Source organism: Artemia sp. Qi Xiang Cuo, chromosome 15, assembly GCF_049724085.1.
Source record: "Artemia sp. Qi Xiang Cuo chromosome 15, ASM4972408v1, whole genome shotgun sequence".
Taxonomy (NCBI): domain Eukaryota; kingdom Metazoa; phylum Arthropoda; class Branchiopoda; order Anostraca; family Artemiidae; genus Artemia; species Artemia sp. Qi Xiang Cuo.
In genome coordinates, this window is record NC_142808.1 from 45,020,796 (window position 1) to 45,037,764 (window position 16,969).

The 16,969-nt window shown below is 36.9% G+C and overlaps 1 protein-coding gene across 1 annotated transcript in view; it reads right to left on the reverse strand.

Annotated features, from left to right (window-relative positions):
• LOC148943726 (uncharacterized) overlaps positions 1 to 16,969 on the reverse strand; it is a 54,910-nt gene that overhangs the window by 12,863 nt on the left and 25,078 nt on the right. Inside the window, exons 3-4 of the mRNA XM_089101481.1 lie at positions 7,133 to 7,232; positions 599 to 3,368 (exon numbers count right to left, since the gene is read on the reverse strand). Coding sequence (XP_088957607.1) covers positions 599 to 3,368; positions 7,133 to 7,232 — 2,870 coding nt within the window. The remainder of the gene's footprint in view (positions 1 to 598; positions 3,369 to 7,132; positions 7,233 to 16,969) is intronic.

Below are 16,969 nucleotides of genomic sequence, written 5' to 3' on the forward strand. Positions count from 1 at the left end.
TTATTGAAAATAAAGTCCTTTATATCTCTTTTTTTGCACAGCCAATCTGGTTAGCGAAAAAGAGAAGGACAAAAAAAAATCGTTCAGTTTTGGAAAAAGTACTTTCCATAACCGTGGGCATCTTCAATTTAATCTCACCAGTGTTTCCTGTTGCCTCGTTCTCCCTTGAAAACTCACCTCCCTTGTTCAAGTCCTACCGAAATCTCTGTTGTCACCCCAGTAAATTTTTCACACAATGATACAGAAGAAGTTTATTCTCTTGTATAATTGGAATTCTAAATAACTGAATTATTTTTTTCAGTTTTTCCTCTTTCACTTTTTTCCCAACTGTTGATAGTATAAGGGTTATTTCGTTAACTTTTGGACATTCTACTTTTTATGCTACATTACGATCATTTGTGTGAATTTTTATATAGATCATTTTGCGCACTTGACATTATTCATTTTTAATTAGTCCTTTATTTTTTCGGTTGTTTTTGTTGTTCTTCCTTTTCTCGGCGTATGGAGCTATTTGAATTCTATTTATTCTTAAAAAAAAAATGTTAGCTGGATCTTTTTTGTATAATAATTTTTAAAAACAAAAATTCTAAACATTTACCTTTTAAAGCTGTCACTCCTGGACTCTCCGTCTGAATCTCCCCTATTAAATCTGCCTTGTTCCTTATAACCCTGATCAATTGTGGCCCAAGAACGAGAGCTGGACTTTACCCCCAGCTTCAGACGGCGCAGCTCATCCGAGTTCAATCCAAGATTACTATGAGGCCTTATGATCGCCGTTCCCTTATCCATTGACACAACTCGGGCATTAGTAGTTGCTGGTGGGTTAGTCACAATAGGTTGAGCCTGAGTACGGATTTCATTTGAGCTTGATTGAACTTCTAGGATACGTTTTGCGAAAGAGGATCCAAGATTTGAAGACGGCTGATCAGTAGTTGGTGATGAGGTCGGATTTTGGTTGGCCAAAGGCGATTTCACTTTATTTCGCATAGTAGACTTAGTTTCAATTTGATTCTTTCTACTTCCCCCTAGGAAATTAAACAAAGACTGTAAAACTGATGGCAGAGGTGAATCAAAAGGCTTTCGCTCCCACGGAGCTTCTGAAACCTCAATCGGGGTAATTTTCTCTTCTTTTGATTGCGCGACAGACTCTGCTAATCTGTTTACTGATGCTACCTGGTCTAATATTTTTTCTTTTTCTGTTTTGCTTAAACTAACTGCAGGCATAGGAAAATCAGAGTTTCTGACTATACTTGGTATAAATCTGTCCTCGCCTTCTTCTACAGAAACTTGGCTTGAATCACCAGAGTCATCATTTGAGATGACATCCAAGACCTTGGTTATAGTTTCAAGTGATTCACTATTCTTATTTTCTACTCTTGCATCATGATCAATTATACCTTGATCACCAAGATAAATTACTTGCTCATTATTGGCAAAATTCTCATCAATAGCAAAATCTAATACATCACGTCGGACATTTAGAACATCTCCAGAACCTTCAAAGTCAATTTTCTGCAAAATTGATTCCGTAGCTTCGAAACTGTCAGTTTCTGTTGTGAGGATATTCTCATCGAAACGGCTTGGCTTAACAAAATTTAACGGATTATCAAAAATAAATTCATAGTCACTGGCAATTTCAGCCCCAATATTTGGTTCAGTCTGGCAATCTACTGGTGAAAAAGGTAGATCTTCTGTTAGCTCAACCATCTGCTCATCCAAAGGTTGAGTGACAAGCTCAGGCGGAGCATCATAATCATTTTGAAATATCTCTGTACCATTGTTGCCAATAATTTCACTCAATTCTTCATCTATAATTAATGTATCATTAATGAACGGAATCCCTATCACTTCCTCTGTCACATCTTCTAAAGGTGGCGTGCTTTCTGTCATTTTTTGGGTTTCACTTTCGATATCAATTCTCTCACTGATTGAGTCTATAATTTCTTCTCTAGCTACAGTGCTTGTGCTTCTGGTTGTTGTAACAGAGATAAAAGGGACAACAGAGGTTTCTGTATGTACCCTCACATCCAAGGAATCAGCTGGTTCTAAGGGATGTCTGTCTTGTATTACAACTCCAATACGTTTATCTGTATTATTTTTATCAGTTTTTTCATGTTTAAAATATGGCTTGTCACTAAATGGCAAATCCTCAAAAATCTCTAAACTTGAAGGATTAGTAACAGTCATCATTTCTTCTGAAACTGTAACTACTTCGTCAACACCTGTTGTGTCTTGCAAATGTCCATCAAATGTAACGTTTTTTGATGTTTCAAGCAAATTAAAAGATTGATTATCCGGGACGTTGACTTCAGTTTGAGTATTAATAAATTCTTTCTGATTTGCTGTAGTAATCAGATCCACGACTTTTTCAACTTGAGACTTGTGATAATTGCTGTCAGATATTTTTATACTGGATTGAACATCTGTTTTGTTAATTACTTCAGAAATACCTGGGGCTAGTTCAATTTCATCTTCCTTTATCACCTCTGATTTATTTTTAATAGCGGCATCAAATTCTAGGTCTTCATAAAAAGGAATATTTGAAGGGGTGCTCAATTCAAATTCATACTCATCCATTTTTTTTTCAAATTCGCTTTCAATGTTTACTACACTTTCAGCTTTTAATGATGTATTGCTGGCCGTGAGTTTGACAATGGATGACTGAGTCTTATTGGGACCATCCAAAATTTTCACACCACTAATCACTTCAATCAAGGATGACTTAGTTGCAAGATTACTAGCTGAAATAAGTTCTTCTGTTGGAATTGTTACACCACTATCAATCTCAGACACTGTATAAAAAGCCGTTGTTGGCTCAGAGCTTGATTCTGAGATAGTATCAAGGATAATTGGAAATACCGGTTCTGTTTTAGGTTTACCTTCAAGCAGTTTAGTTTGGTCAGCAACTGGCTCACTAGTGCTATCTTGCATTGCAGCTGCTTCGGTGGTGTGTTGATCAACAGCCACTGTCCCTGATTCAGCGGTTTGTTCTTCAACTGCAGCAGCAACCTCTGCCAATCCTAAAGTGGTTTGCTTACCCTGAATTGTAGCTGCTAAAGTGGTTTGCTCTTCAACTGCCATAGCAGCCACTGTCCGTGATTCAGCGGTTTGTTCTTCAACTGCAGCAGCAACCTCTGTCGATCCTAAAGTGGTTTGCTTATCCGGAATTATAGCTGCTAATGTGGTTTGCTCATCAACTGCCACAGCAGCTACAATTTGGATATTAGGTAGTTGTTCCTTCTTCTGACTGTTTAACTGATCAGGATCAGAAGATGCTGAACTCTCTTCAACAGCATGAATGTGTATTAGGCTTGGAGCTGATATTTTCAAGGTCAATGGAGGTAACTTCGTGGTCGGAGGCTTCTCCCCTGAAAAAGAATATTGCGCCTTTAACCTAATATACTTTTGATTTAAGAAAAAACGTAGAAAAAGTGACCGAAGAACAATTTTCAACAGTGAAAATCAGAAGATAATGCAAATATTCTGTCTGAGATCTCTGCTTAGCTCTCAGTGCAAATGCCTTTCCAAGTGTTGCAATGCTTCCTCTATATAATCCGGTACATATTAAAATAATAAATATATGCTTTTCACTGGCTGAAATTCTTTCTCATTTATTTAGTAAGTTTAGCCGTGTAACTATTTATCACTTAAAAATCAGCCACATACATTCAACTTGAAAAATTAATGGTCTTCATATTAAAATAATCCTATTTATTGTCAAGATTACAGCAAGGTAGGGGGGGGGGGTGAAATTTGTGTTTACTGAAGTTTTTTATATGTGTAAAACAAAAATATAGGAGACAAGTTTGTTTCTATAGAATTTTGTTGTAGAAACTTTGGCACCATTCTATACCCTTCCTGAAAAGATGAGAGTCATAGCGCTGGAGCCCAGTGTCATATCAAAACAAGAGATTTTTACGGGTCTAATCTAATCTCCGGCCCTTAAAATGGATTTTATCCAGACAATTTGTTGACTAAAACTAAAATTGTTACTAATATTATTATGGGTAGACTCACATTATAGGCAGATTGTGCAGATGTTAAAATCAACGCCTCTTCAACCGCAACATCAACCCTAACGAGGCCCCATCCTTAGCCCTGTACAGAGCTGCTTAGAGAAGACTGACAGCGCTGCCAATCAGTTCCCTCTACGCTTGTGACTCTGCTGAGCAAGAGCGTTAAGTCAAGTAAGTCAAAAAGTCAGATTCACAAAACTTATTTGAGGCTCAGATCACAAGGGTCTATTGCCCCTACACCCCTAAAATAACTATAACATCATATTTACGGAGCCCGGGGTTTGATTTGCTCCACCGCATGGTTGAGTGACAGACCTGCTACCTGTCTCTGTAAAATAAGGACCTAGCAACTGAAACGCCGATTTGATGCCCTTTGCGCCATCAATGGCTCCGAAGGATTTTCACTCTTTTCAATCTTTGGAATACTGGTACCTAATCGGACGAGGTATTTTGAGATACGACCAATCTCAATCTCTTTTTTTTACCACGTCGCAGAGGAACCTTCCTCGGCAGTGTTGAGTTGTTCAACATTGTCTTCCCCTGTTCCGCGAGCCCCAACCACCAGCTTCAGACCGGCTTGGGTAGATAAAACTTCCCTCACAAGAAAAGAGAGAGTCACCACCATTCACCAGCCACTGGTGGAAATGGCACATGACCCTCAGAGTCGGTACTGGCAGGAAAACTTCTTTCTCCCACCTCAGATTGCTTTTAGGATTTTTTTTTCGTACCCCGGTTAGCGTTTTGCACGTACAGGGAATTGACTACCCTAGATATGATTTTGGAAGCCATTATAGGCTACAATCCATCCAATATGGGAGGCGTCATCCATGGAACACCCTGCCTCATGGTCAGTAGCTGGTAACTGAAATTCGTAGTGGTAGGCACCTATTTACATAATTCTCCGATTTAGTTCTGTAGCCCTTCCAAGGTCACTTCTATTAAGGCTATTGACGGCTGATATTTTTATAATTTCAATACATTTGTATTTAATCGAAATTTTAATTTTCATGACAAATGAAAAAAAAAGGCAGAAATCTCTGGCCCCCCTTCTTTGTTTTTTTTTTTTTTTTTTTTTTTAACAAGAACATATGGAACAAGTACGTACGTTTGAGTTCTGCTTAGAGACATTGGTGTCAATCAGGGGGGAGGCATGTGCTCCTTAAACCTCACCCAATCTTTACAATAAAGTTTGATCTTTCATCCCAATTCTTTAATAACACCACACACCATAAAACCTTTACACCATAAAACACCATGAAACTCTAGTGTAAAGAGAAGGGCAGAAACTAAACACCGAAAAATTTTGTAGTGGTTTAAAAATGCTTCTTATTCCATACCAACGACCCTAGTGTTTGTTCAGTATTTCTTAAACCCCCCCCCCCCCATGCTTTCAGCTAGTCGGTGAAATAGTTCTTAAAGAACTGAGACAAAAAGTTAAAGTTTTGCGTAAAAATAGGTGGGGTTGAGAAGGGACCATTCCCCTTCCTATATGGAATAATTGCTGTTTTTTTTAAATTTACTTACTTCTTTTTTTAACCAAGTTTTAAAATCTGTTAGAAAGATCCAGCAAAAACCAGCAAATATATTAGATTCTTGTAAATATAAAAAAAAGGTTTTTTCTACTGAAAACAAGAAGCAACATTAAAAATTAAAAAGAACAGAAATTATTCTGTATATGGAGGAGGCTGCTCCCTCCTCAATACCCCTTTCTTCACGCTAAAGTTTTTAGTACTTTTAAAAGAAGATTCTGATCCTAATTAAACAGCTCTTAGGGATCAAGAATTGTTTCAAGAATCGTTCTTAGATACTTATCAGTTATCCCGACCACACTCAAGAAGTGAAGTTAGGTTATTCACAATGAAATTTGCCAAAATTTATGAAAATACAATACTTTAGAAACAAAATTATGGAAACTGCAACAGAGAAAAATGGAAAGCAGGCCGCATATTTTAATTAAAATATGCCTGTATAGTAGTTTATATTACGGAGGCAAAGCTAATTATCTTCGAATACAGACAGAAAAACCGGTTTTACTCAGACAAAACTTGAATGTGGTCGGAATAACTGAGAAGTACCAAGGTCGAAATTTATCATGCTTTTCCTTGGGGGAATGGGAAAAGTATATCCTAAAATCAGGGATAGACCCATGAGATGATCACGTAAATTCTTCAGTCAAAGAAGAATTACTTTAACAGCAATTCTGTCAAAAAAATTCTTTTTCTACGAATTGCTACAATTTAACGCGTAAGACGCATTACTACAACAGCGTGGGAATTTTCTTTCCTCTTTTAATTATTCCGTTAGGGATCAAGAATTGTTTCAAGATTCGTTCTTAGGTACTTATCAGTTATCCTGACCACACTCAAGAGTGTGGGATGTAGTAACGCGTTAGGGATTTACAATGCGAATTAATACAATTTACATATGTAGATATTGCATTACGCCAATGACTCATATTGTTAGGCAAAGCGTTCAAGGAGGACCCCCCCCCTAAGGGACTATACTTACATACTTTCGGTACTTATGTATCATCTCCAACATACCCTTTGCTCTGTTTGATATGGGAAAAACTGTTTTGTCTGTTTGCAATCAGTTATAATTAGCTTAGTTTTAGTGAGAAATAGTATGATGCAGGTAAATTTAATTAAATATTTAATATATTGAGGTGGCTAGGTTAGATATTTAATATGGTGCGTTTTGAGTGGCCTGCTTCCCATAATTCTTTGCTGTAGTTTCCATATTTTTGTTCATAAAGTATTATATTTTCATCATATTTTGGTATATTTCATTATGATTAACTCAACTTCACTTCTTAAGTGTGTTCGGGATAATACAAAAGTACCAAACTTTCTACAAAGATGCGTTACTACAGCAGCGTGGGAATTTTCTTTCCTCTTTTAATTTATTCCGTTTCAAATACGCGTAGAAACCGTTAAGACTTTATTTTGCATAAAAAGGTAATTACTATGATCATGCGAATATACCCGGTCTTTTCTTGTTTCTTATTGCAACAAATAATAAACAGTTAAGGATGTCCCAAAACCACAAACCACACAAAATCTCGCTTTTTGGATACTTGAATTAAAAAAAGAAAAAACAAATTACAGGTTATTTACCTGGTAAGGAAACAGTTTCAATTTGACTCGCTGTTGACACTTTCGCTTCGTCACTTCCTATAATTTCGATTTGTTTTGGAACGGTGACGTTTTCTCGAATCTACAAATAAGCATTTATATATTCATATTATTAAATTTCGTATATTATTATATTATTTATGTAGTATATTATAAACCAGGAACGCATCCATGATTTTTTTTTCGGGGAGGGGGGGGGAGATTTACAAAAACAAAATTTTCAAAAACGCATCAAAAATGGGTTTGTATTCGTTTTTGTTACGGATTAACGAGTCGGACAAACATTTCACGGAGGGGGACCCCCTACCCTCCCCCTGGATATGGCCTTGTTATTAACATATAATGAATTAGTTTATTATATATCATTATAAATAGTATAATATTTATGGGTGCAACCAGGATATTTTTAGAGAAGGGGGGGGGCATTTTTCAGGAAAATAAAAACCATAAAGGAAGCGAAAATCAGGCATGCAAGAAAGGGGAAGACTCATGCCCCTTCAAATGCTAAACTTAGAAAATTTTCGAACATGCTAACACAACAAAAGAATAACATTATAATATAAATAATAACATAATTAATAACATAATAACATAAAATAAATAATAACACAATAATTTTCCTTATTTTATACTCTTCTCAAATATCATGGTTGATTTTCTGACAATGCACCCCCCACCCTGATGGTGAAAACTATACGTATATTTTTTACATATATTTTTATATGAATATTTTTTAAACTATACATGTATATATACATATATATATATATATATATATATATATATATATATATATATATATATATATATATATATATATATATATATATATATATATATATATATATATATATATATATATATATATATATATATATATATATATATATACAAGGGCGGATCCAGGATTTTTTTTCGGGGGGGGGGGGGGTACTAATTTTTGACTCAGTTTTCGACTAATTTTACTGATTTTTACCTAGGTTTTACTAATTTTCGATTTATTTTCGACTCGATCAAAAATTTCGGGGGTTCAAACTGGGTAACCCCCCTGGATACGGCCTTGTATATATATATATATATATATATATATATATATATATATATATATATATATATATATATATATATATATATATATATATATATATATATATATATATATATATATATATATATATATATACTTGGGATACGTAAAACTGAAGTATATAAGCCTAAGGATATATACAAACCACTATAGACCACTGTATATTCTGTCTACTGAGATACAAACTAAAAGAAAGCAGTAAAAAAATAAGAAATTTCTTAATTTATAAAATGTCTTTATTAATCAGGTTATCATGTTTTCTTCCACTGTTATCCATATTTTCGAATCATTTTAAATAGTAATTAAATAAAAAAAATAAGTTTTTTTTTAACTGAAAGTAAGGAACGACGTTAAAACTTAAAACTAACATAAATTATTCCTTATATTACAAGGGCTGTCCGCTCCTCAACGCCTCGATCTTTCCGCTAAAGTTTTTTTTTGTTAAAAAAAAATGTGTTTTGATAATGTGAAACTTTAGCGTAAAGAGCGAGGCGTTGAGGAGGGGACAACCCCTTTCATATACGGAATAATTTCTGTTCGTTTTAAGTTTCAACGCCGTTCCTTACTGTCAGTTAAAAAAACTTGTTTTTTTAATTTAATTTTTGAACGTTTTTGAATTAATGCAGGTTTTGATTTTGGCTCACCGTACATGAATAATTAAAAAAATTTGCATATTAACTTTACCTTTTTTTGGTTAAATGGCTGTCTCGAAACTCGTTTAATTTTATTTACGAACGTTTTATTAGTAATAAATATACGTAACTTAAGAATTAACTTACGTAACGATCTTCTATGTCCATAGATTTGTATTACGTATATTAGTGGGTTCGCCCCCTAGTCAATACCTTGCTCTTTAAGCTAAGGTTCGAATTTTGTTCCAATTCTTTAAAAATGACCGCTTAATCACAAAGGCCGTTAATTAGAATAAATAACTCTTATGAAAGTACTAAAAAATCGTTTTAAGTTTTGATGTTGCTCATTACTTTTAGTTGATAAACTTTTTGTTTATTTAATTTCTGATCTTTTTCTTTAATAATGATGGGAAATCCGCGGGCCCCTTCATAGCAATGTCCCTTCCCCCATGACAACTACATTCGTGAAAAGATCCTCCCACATAACCGCCGAACCACCCCCCACCCCCCACCTACCAGGAAAAATCCCCCGTGAAAACGTCTGTGTACTTCCCAATAACCAATACTATATGTTAAGATCGGGTAAAGTTCATGACTTTCAGCCCTCCCCCTGGGGACTTCGGGGGATTAAGTCATCCTAAAAGACATAGTTATCATATTTTCGACCTTGCTGAACAAAATGGGTATCTCAAAATTTTGATCGGGTGACTTTGGAAAAAAAATGAGCGTGAGAGGGGGCCTAGTTGCTTTCCATTTTTTTGGTCACTTAAAAAGGGAACTAGAACTTTTAATTTCCGTTCCAATGAGCTCTCCCACGATATTCTAGGACCACTTAGTCGATATGATCACCCCTGGAAAAAAAACAAATAAACACGCATAAAAAAAACCTCTACAGTAGGGTTGTCTTATACGCTGAATATGTGGTTTAATTCTCATTAAGGTTCTATAACTTTTAGGGGGTCTCTCCCCCTTTTTTCAAAAATCAGCCAAATTTTTCCAGGCGCGTAACTTTTGATGGGTAAGACTAAACTTGATGAATTATAAATCAGCATTAAAATCTGATTCTTTTGATGTATCTATTTGTAACAAAATTCCGCTTTTTAGAGTTTCGGTTACCATTGAGCCGGGTCGCTCCTTACTTACAGTTCGTTACCACGAACTGTTTGATTTCATTTACATTTTTATTGTAACTACTCAGGCGAAACTGAATTTCCTCCAATCAAGAATGGGGCTACCCATTACACAATGCATCACGAGATAATACACATTAAACGAATTTATTACATCGGTGGATCGTGGGGGCTGGGGCTGGCAGTGTGCATTGTCGGAAAATGGACCATGATATCTAGAAAGAGCATAAAACGGGGAATCTAATGGCACTATTTTTATTTTATTTGCACGTTTACTTCAAAAGAACCGCCGAATATACATACTTCTCCTTTATTTAACACATTATACATATGTTTCTTGGATTTATGATACTACTCTCCCCCCCCCCTTCTGCCATATGGAGTACTTACCTCAGTGCATGGTTGAAACCTTTAATATATATTAGTTCCTGGAATTCTTTAAGTCTTCGATAATTTCTGGGCATTTCTTACTCAAATTAACAATAGAATTTCTTTAATTTTCGCCCTGTCCCCAAAAAATATCTTACAGATAATCCTTCCCCTCCCAACTTTTTGCTAATATGGCAGCAGATCAAATGAATTCGACAATTCATAATGTTTTTTGAAACATACTTCTTTCGAATGTCAATTTCCTATTCAGTGCTTCTGCTACTACCAGTAACAACTCACCGCAGCACCAAGCTTCCTGATGCCAATATAGCTACGCAAGCTTCTCCTCCATCCCAATCTATTCAAATCCTCCCTGTTTACACCCTCCCAGGAAATTCCCTCTCTTTTCCTGTTCAGTGAGTAAATAAAAGTCACAAGAATTCTGAAATAAGAGATGTTTTCATCATGAATTAAACTACCCAAAGGGCATTAAGAAAAACATTCATGGAACTAGATTGTGCTGGTGATTTGAGCATCCTAGATGAAAGTGTGAGTAACATGAATGAACTATTAAGGTTTTGCGAGTTCAGGGTACTAGAATGGATTTGAAAATCATAGGCAGCGCGCTAGTGCTGCCTAAGTAAAGAACGATCTGGCCACAATGTGTTTTTTTTTCTTCTTTCTTCGACAGGCACTTCGTATCGAAGGAGTTGTCGTAGAAACTTCGAAAAAGGGCTCATTCGTTTGGAAATTGGGGTGGCTAAAGCCCTTTTTAATAGTCGAAAGTGATTGGAGGGCAACTAGCCCCCCCCTCACGCCCATCATTCACCCAAAGCCATCCAATCAAAATCTTGAGATAGCCATTTTGTTCAGCGTAATGGATTTCCAGATAGAAAATATCTTTTTGAGGAGGACACTCCCCCACAACCCTCGGGGCAAGGGTTTTAAGTTATGCCCTGGGGGCATATAAGGTTTTTATAGAAGGCGTTGTCGTAGAAACTTCAAAACAGGCTTATTCGATAGGAAATTCGAATGGCTAGTACCTTTTTTAATAGTTGAAAGTGATTGGAGGGCCGCTAGCCCCCCCCCCTCCCACGCCCATCATTCCCCAAAATACATCCAATAAAATTTTGAGATAGCCATTTTGTTCAGCGTAGTTGATTTCCAGATAGAAAATATGATTTTGAGGAGGTAACTCCCCCACAACCCTCGGGGCAACGTTTGTAAGTTATGCCCTGGGGGCATATTAGGTTTTAATAGAAGGTGTTGTCGTAGAAACTTCGAAAAGGGCTCATTTGATTGAAAATTGGAATGGCTAGTGCCATTTTTAAGAGTCGAAAGTGATTGGAGGGCAACTAGCCCCCCACGCCCATCATTCCCCCAGACACATCTAATTAAAATATTGAAATAGCCATTTTGTTCAGCGTAGTTGATTTCTAGATAGAAAATATGTTTTTGAGGAGGACACTCCCCCACAACCCTCAGGGCAAGGGTTTTAAGGTATGCCCTGGGGGCATATAAGGTTTTAATAGAAGGTGTTGTCGTAGAAACTTCGAAAAGGGCTCATTCGATTGGAAATTGGAGTGGCTAGTGCCATTTTTAAGAGTCGAAAGTGATTGGAGGGCAACTCGCCCACCCCACGCCCATCATTCCCCCAGACACATCCAATCAAAATATTGAAATAGCCATTTTGTTCAGCGTAGTTGATTTCTAGATAGAAAATATGTTTTTGAGGAGGACACTCCCCCACAACCCTCAGGGCAACGGTTATAAGTTATGCCCTGGGGGAATATAAGGTTTTAATAGAAGGTTTTGTCGTAGAAACTTCGAAAAGGGCTCATTTGATTGAAAATTGGAATGGCTAGTGCCATTTTTAAGAGTCAAAAGTGATTGGAGGGCAACTGGCCCCCCCCCACGCCCCTCATTCCCCCAGACACATTCAATCAAAATATTGAAATAGCCATTTTGTTCAGCGTAGTTGATTTCAAGATAGAAAATATGTTTTTGAGGAGGACACTCCCCCACGATCCTCAGGGCAAGGGTTTTAAGTTATGCCATGGGGGCATATAAGGTTTTTATAGAAGGCGTTGTCGTAGAAACTTAAAAACAGGCTCATTCGATTGGAAATTTGAAGGGCTAGTATCCTTTTTGATAGTCGTAAGTGATTGGAGGGCAACTAGCCCCCCCCCCCACGCCTATCATTACCCAAAACACTTCTAAGCCACATTTTGAGAAAGACATTTTGTTCAGCATAGTTGATGTCAAGATAGAAAATATGTTTATGAGGAGGACATTCCCCCACAACCCTCAAGGCTAGGGTTTTAAGTTAGGCCCTGGGGGCATATAAGGTTTTTATAGAAGGCGTTGTCGTAGAAACTTCAAAAAAGGCTCATTCGTTTGCAAATTCAAAGGGCTAGTGGGGGCATATAAAGGGCTAGTGGGGGCATATAAGGTTTTTATAGAAGGCATTGTTGTAGAAACTTCAAAACAGGCTCATTCGATTGGAAATTTAAGGGCTAGTGCCCTTTTTAATAGTCGAAAATGATTGGAGGGCAACAAGCCCCCCTCCCCACGCCCATCATTTCCCCAAACACATCCAATCAAAATTTTGAGATAACCATTTTGTTCAGCGTAGTTTATTTCCAGATAGAAAATATGTTTTTGAGGAGGACACTCCCCCACAGCCCTCAGGGCAACGGTTTTAAGTTATGCCCTGGGGGCATATAAGGTTTTTAAAGAAGGCGTTGTCGTAGAAACTTCTAAAAAAAGCTCTTTCGATTGGAAATTCAAAGGGCTAGTGCCCTTTTTAATAGCCGAAAGTGATTGGAGGACAACTAGCCCCCCCACGCCCATCATTCCCCCAAACACATCCATTAAACATTTTGAGATAGCCATTTTGTTCAGCGTAGTTGATTTCCAGCTATAAAATATAATTTTGAGGAGGACACTCCCCCACAAACCTCAGGGCAAGCCAGTCCCTGGAGGCATATAAGGTTTTCATTGAAATCTTTGTCGTATAAACTTTAAAAAAGGCTCATTCGATTTGAAATTAAAAGGTATAGTACCCTTTTTAATAGTCGAAATTGACTGGAGGGCAACTAACCCCCCTCTCACGCCCACCTTTTCCCCAAACACAACCAATAAAAATTTTGAGATAGCCATTTTGTTCAGCGTAGTTGATTTCCAGATAGAAAATACATTTTTGACGAGGACACTCCCCCACAACCTTCAGGGCAAAGATTATAAGTTATGCCCTGGAGGCATACAAGGTTTTTATTGAAATCTTTGCCGTAGAAACTTGAAAAAGGGCTCATTCGATTTGAAATTCAAAGGGATAGTACCCTTTTTAATAGTCGAAAGTGATTTGAGGGCAATTAACCCCCCTCTCCCGCCCACCTTTTCCCCAAACACATCCAATCCAAAATTTAGATAGCCATTTTACTCAACGTAGTTGAAGGTTTAGGAAATTAAGTCTTTAAGGATGACAACCCCTCCCCCACAGCCCTCAGGGCAAGGGCTGTAAGTTATGCCCTGGGGCATATAAAGTTTTTATTGAAAGCGTTGTCGTAGAAACTTCAAAAGGGCTAATTCAATTGGAAATTGAAAGGGCTAGTGCCTTTTTTAATAGTTGAAAGCGATTGGAGAGCGACTAACGCCCCTCTCACGCCCACCCTTTTCCAAAACACATCCAATGAAAATTTTGTAGGCCAAACTATAGTCTTAAAAAACGAAAAAATATAAAGTATTATTTTCTTTTTCCCTGAAAAGACTATGTCAATATAAAACTAATAAAATTAATTTAAAAAACTTTTTCCAAAAAAAAAGTTTTTCAAAGAAAAAAGAAGAACTCCATAAAATCAAAAATTTGCAAAAATAAAATCAAATAATCTACCAAGCGTGAAACTACCACAAATCAGCATCGATAAATAAATGGAACCCAAAACGAACAGAAATTACAATAATTAACCAAGTCAAACTCAAACTCAAAACAAGCAGAAGTTAACACAAGTTGGGCGCAAAACCCCTATGCCATCCCAAGGCCAGAACAAAATTTGCACTTTGCTGAAAAAATACAAATGAATCTGCATTGTCAGTTTAATATACATAAACTGATGTTTATTAATCAAAATGTCTATATTATTTGATTTATTAAAGTTATAAAAGTAAAAACATATATATTTTTTCAGTAAAGTGTAAATTTTGTTCTGGCCTTGGGAAGGCACAGGGGTTTTACGCCCAACTGATGTTAATTTCTGCTCGTTTTGAGTTTGAGTTTGACTTGGTTAATTATTGTAATTTCTATTTATTTTGGGTTTAATTTATTTATCGATGCTGATTTGTGGCAGTTTCAAGCTTGGTATATTATTTGATTTTATTTTGCTAATTTTTTGTTTAATGGAGTTCTTTACTTTTCTTTGAAAAACTTATTTTGTGGAAAAAGTTTTTTAAATTAATTAATGTTAAAAGACTTCATCCTAAGGCTCAGTCTTAAGCCTTAGTCATGAAGATGAAAATGTGACGATGGGTAAAAAATCGATCAAGTTGACAGCTTCACTTGCCTTGGTAGTATCATAGGCAGCGCAGTCGCGCTGCCTAAGTAAAGAACGATGTTGGCACAATGTACTATTTATTTTCTTCCATACCAGGGCTCTTTGTATCGAAGGAGTTGTCGTAGAAAGTTTGAAAAGGGCTCATTCGATTGGAAATTTGAATGGCTCGTGCCCTTTTTAATAGCAGAAAGTGATTGGAAGGCAGCTAACACAACCTTCCACGCCCACCATTTCCCCAAACATATCCAATAAAAATTTTGAGATAGCCATTATGTTCAACGTAGTTGATTTCAAGATAGAAATAATGTTTTTGAGGAGGACACTCCCCCACAGCCCTCAGAGCAAGGGTTGTAAGTTACGTCATGGGGGCATATAAGGTTCTTATAGAAAGCGTTGTCGCAGAAACTTCCAAAAAGGTTCATTCTTTTGGAAACTCAAAGGGCTAGTGTCCTTTTTAATAGTCGAAAGTAACCAGAGGGCAACTAACCCCCCTCTCACGCCCACCTTTCCCCCAAACGTATCCAATCACAATTTTGAGATAGCCATTTTGTTCAACGTAGTTGAAAGTTCTGGAAACTAGGTCTTTGAGGATGACAGTCCCCCCCAGCCCTCAGGGCAAGGGTTGTAAGTTATGCCCTGGGGGCATATAAGGTTAATATTGAAAGCGTTGTCGTAGAAACTTCAAAAAGGAATCATTCGATTGGAAATTGAAATGGCTAGTGCCCTTTTTAAAAGTCGAAAGTGATTGGAAGGTAACTAACACCCTTCCACTTCTACCATTTCCCCAAACACATCCAATCAAAATTTTATAGCCATTTTGTTCCACGCAGTTGAACGTTCTAGAAATTATACCTTTGAGCAGGACACTCCCCCACAGTCTTCAGGGCAAGGGTTATAAGTTCTGCCCTGGGGGCACACAAGGTTTGTATTGAAATCATTGTCGTAGAAACTTGAAAAAGGGCTCATTTAATTGGAAATTCAAATGGCTAGTGCCCTTTTTAATAATCGAAAATGATTAGAGTGCAACTAACCCTCCTCTCACGCCCACCTTTTCCCTAAACACATCCAATCAAAATTTCTAGATAGCCATTTTATTAGTTGAAAGTATTGGAAATTGGATCTTTTAGGATGACAACCCCTCCCCCCACATCCATCAGGGCACGGGTTTTAAGTTATGCCTTGGGGGCATATCAGGTTTTTATAGAAAGCGATGTTGTAGAAACTTCAAAAAGGGCTAATTCAATTGGAAATTGAAAGGGCTAGTAGTAGTTATCTAAGTACCATTTTGCTTGGCCCAATAGCAATTCCTATGTTATTTGCTTGGCCCAATAGGAAAAAAATTTCAGAGCATGTTCTAAGGGTTTATATTCCCTCCCATGTTATTCTAAGGGTTTATGCTCCCTTCCATGCTATTCTATAGCGCTATGTCCCTTCCATTGTTATTCTATGGGACCTCTACACGTGATTAAACACGTTATGAAACTATGTGGTATTTGCTTACGTCCCGTTGGTACTATTCCAAACGATTGGGGATTCCCCTCCTGTTCATAAACATTGCAAAAAAAAGATAACAGTATGAACGGGGATTCCCCGCACAAATTTGTTTCAACTCCAAGTTTTTCAACCAGAGTGTTTTTTTTCGAGCTGACACATGTTTTTTAGGTAGCCAATCAGAGAAAACAAAGATATTTACTCCTCTCTCTCTCTCTCTCAATTTATTTTGTTGTTGCTAGCTCAGTTTCATTGTGGCAGTGAGAGTGTCAACACATGAAAAAATGTTCCATACATGTCCCCTATGTATGTACACACTGGGCAGCTGGTCATCATGTGGCAATTGTACAATGATTGACGGGTATGAAGAAAAGTGTAGACTATGTAACCCATTTAAATTGCATAAAGGATAGGCTGTACAAATTGAAGGTTGTAAATCCTGTCATTAAGAGGTGTATTACTTACCCTAGGGATCACCTCTGCTGCAGTTGTAATTGTTATACATGTAGTCAGTGGGAGATTACATATCTCGGTATGATTTGAAAGAATCCTAAGCGTGA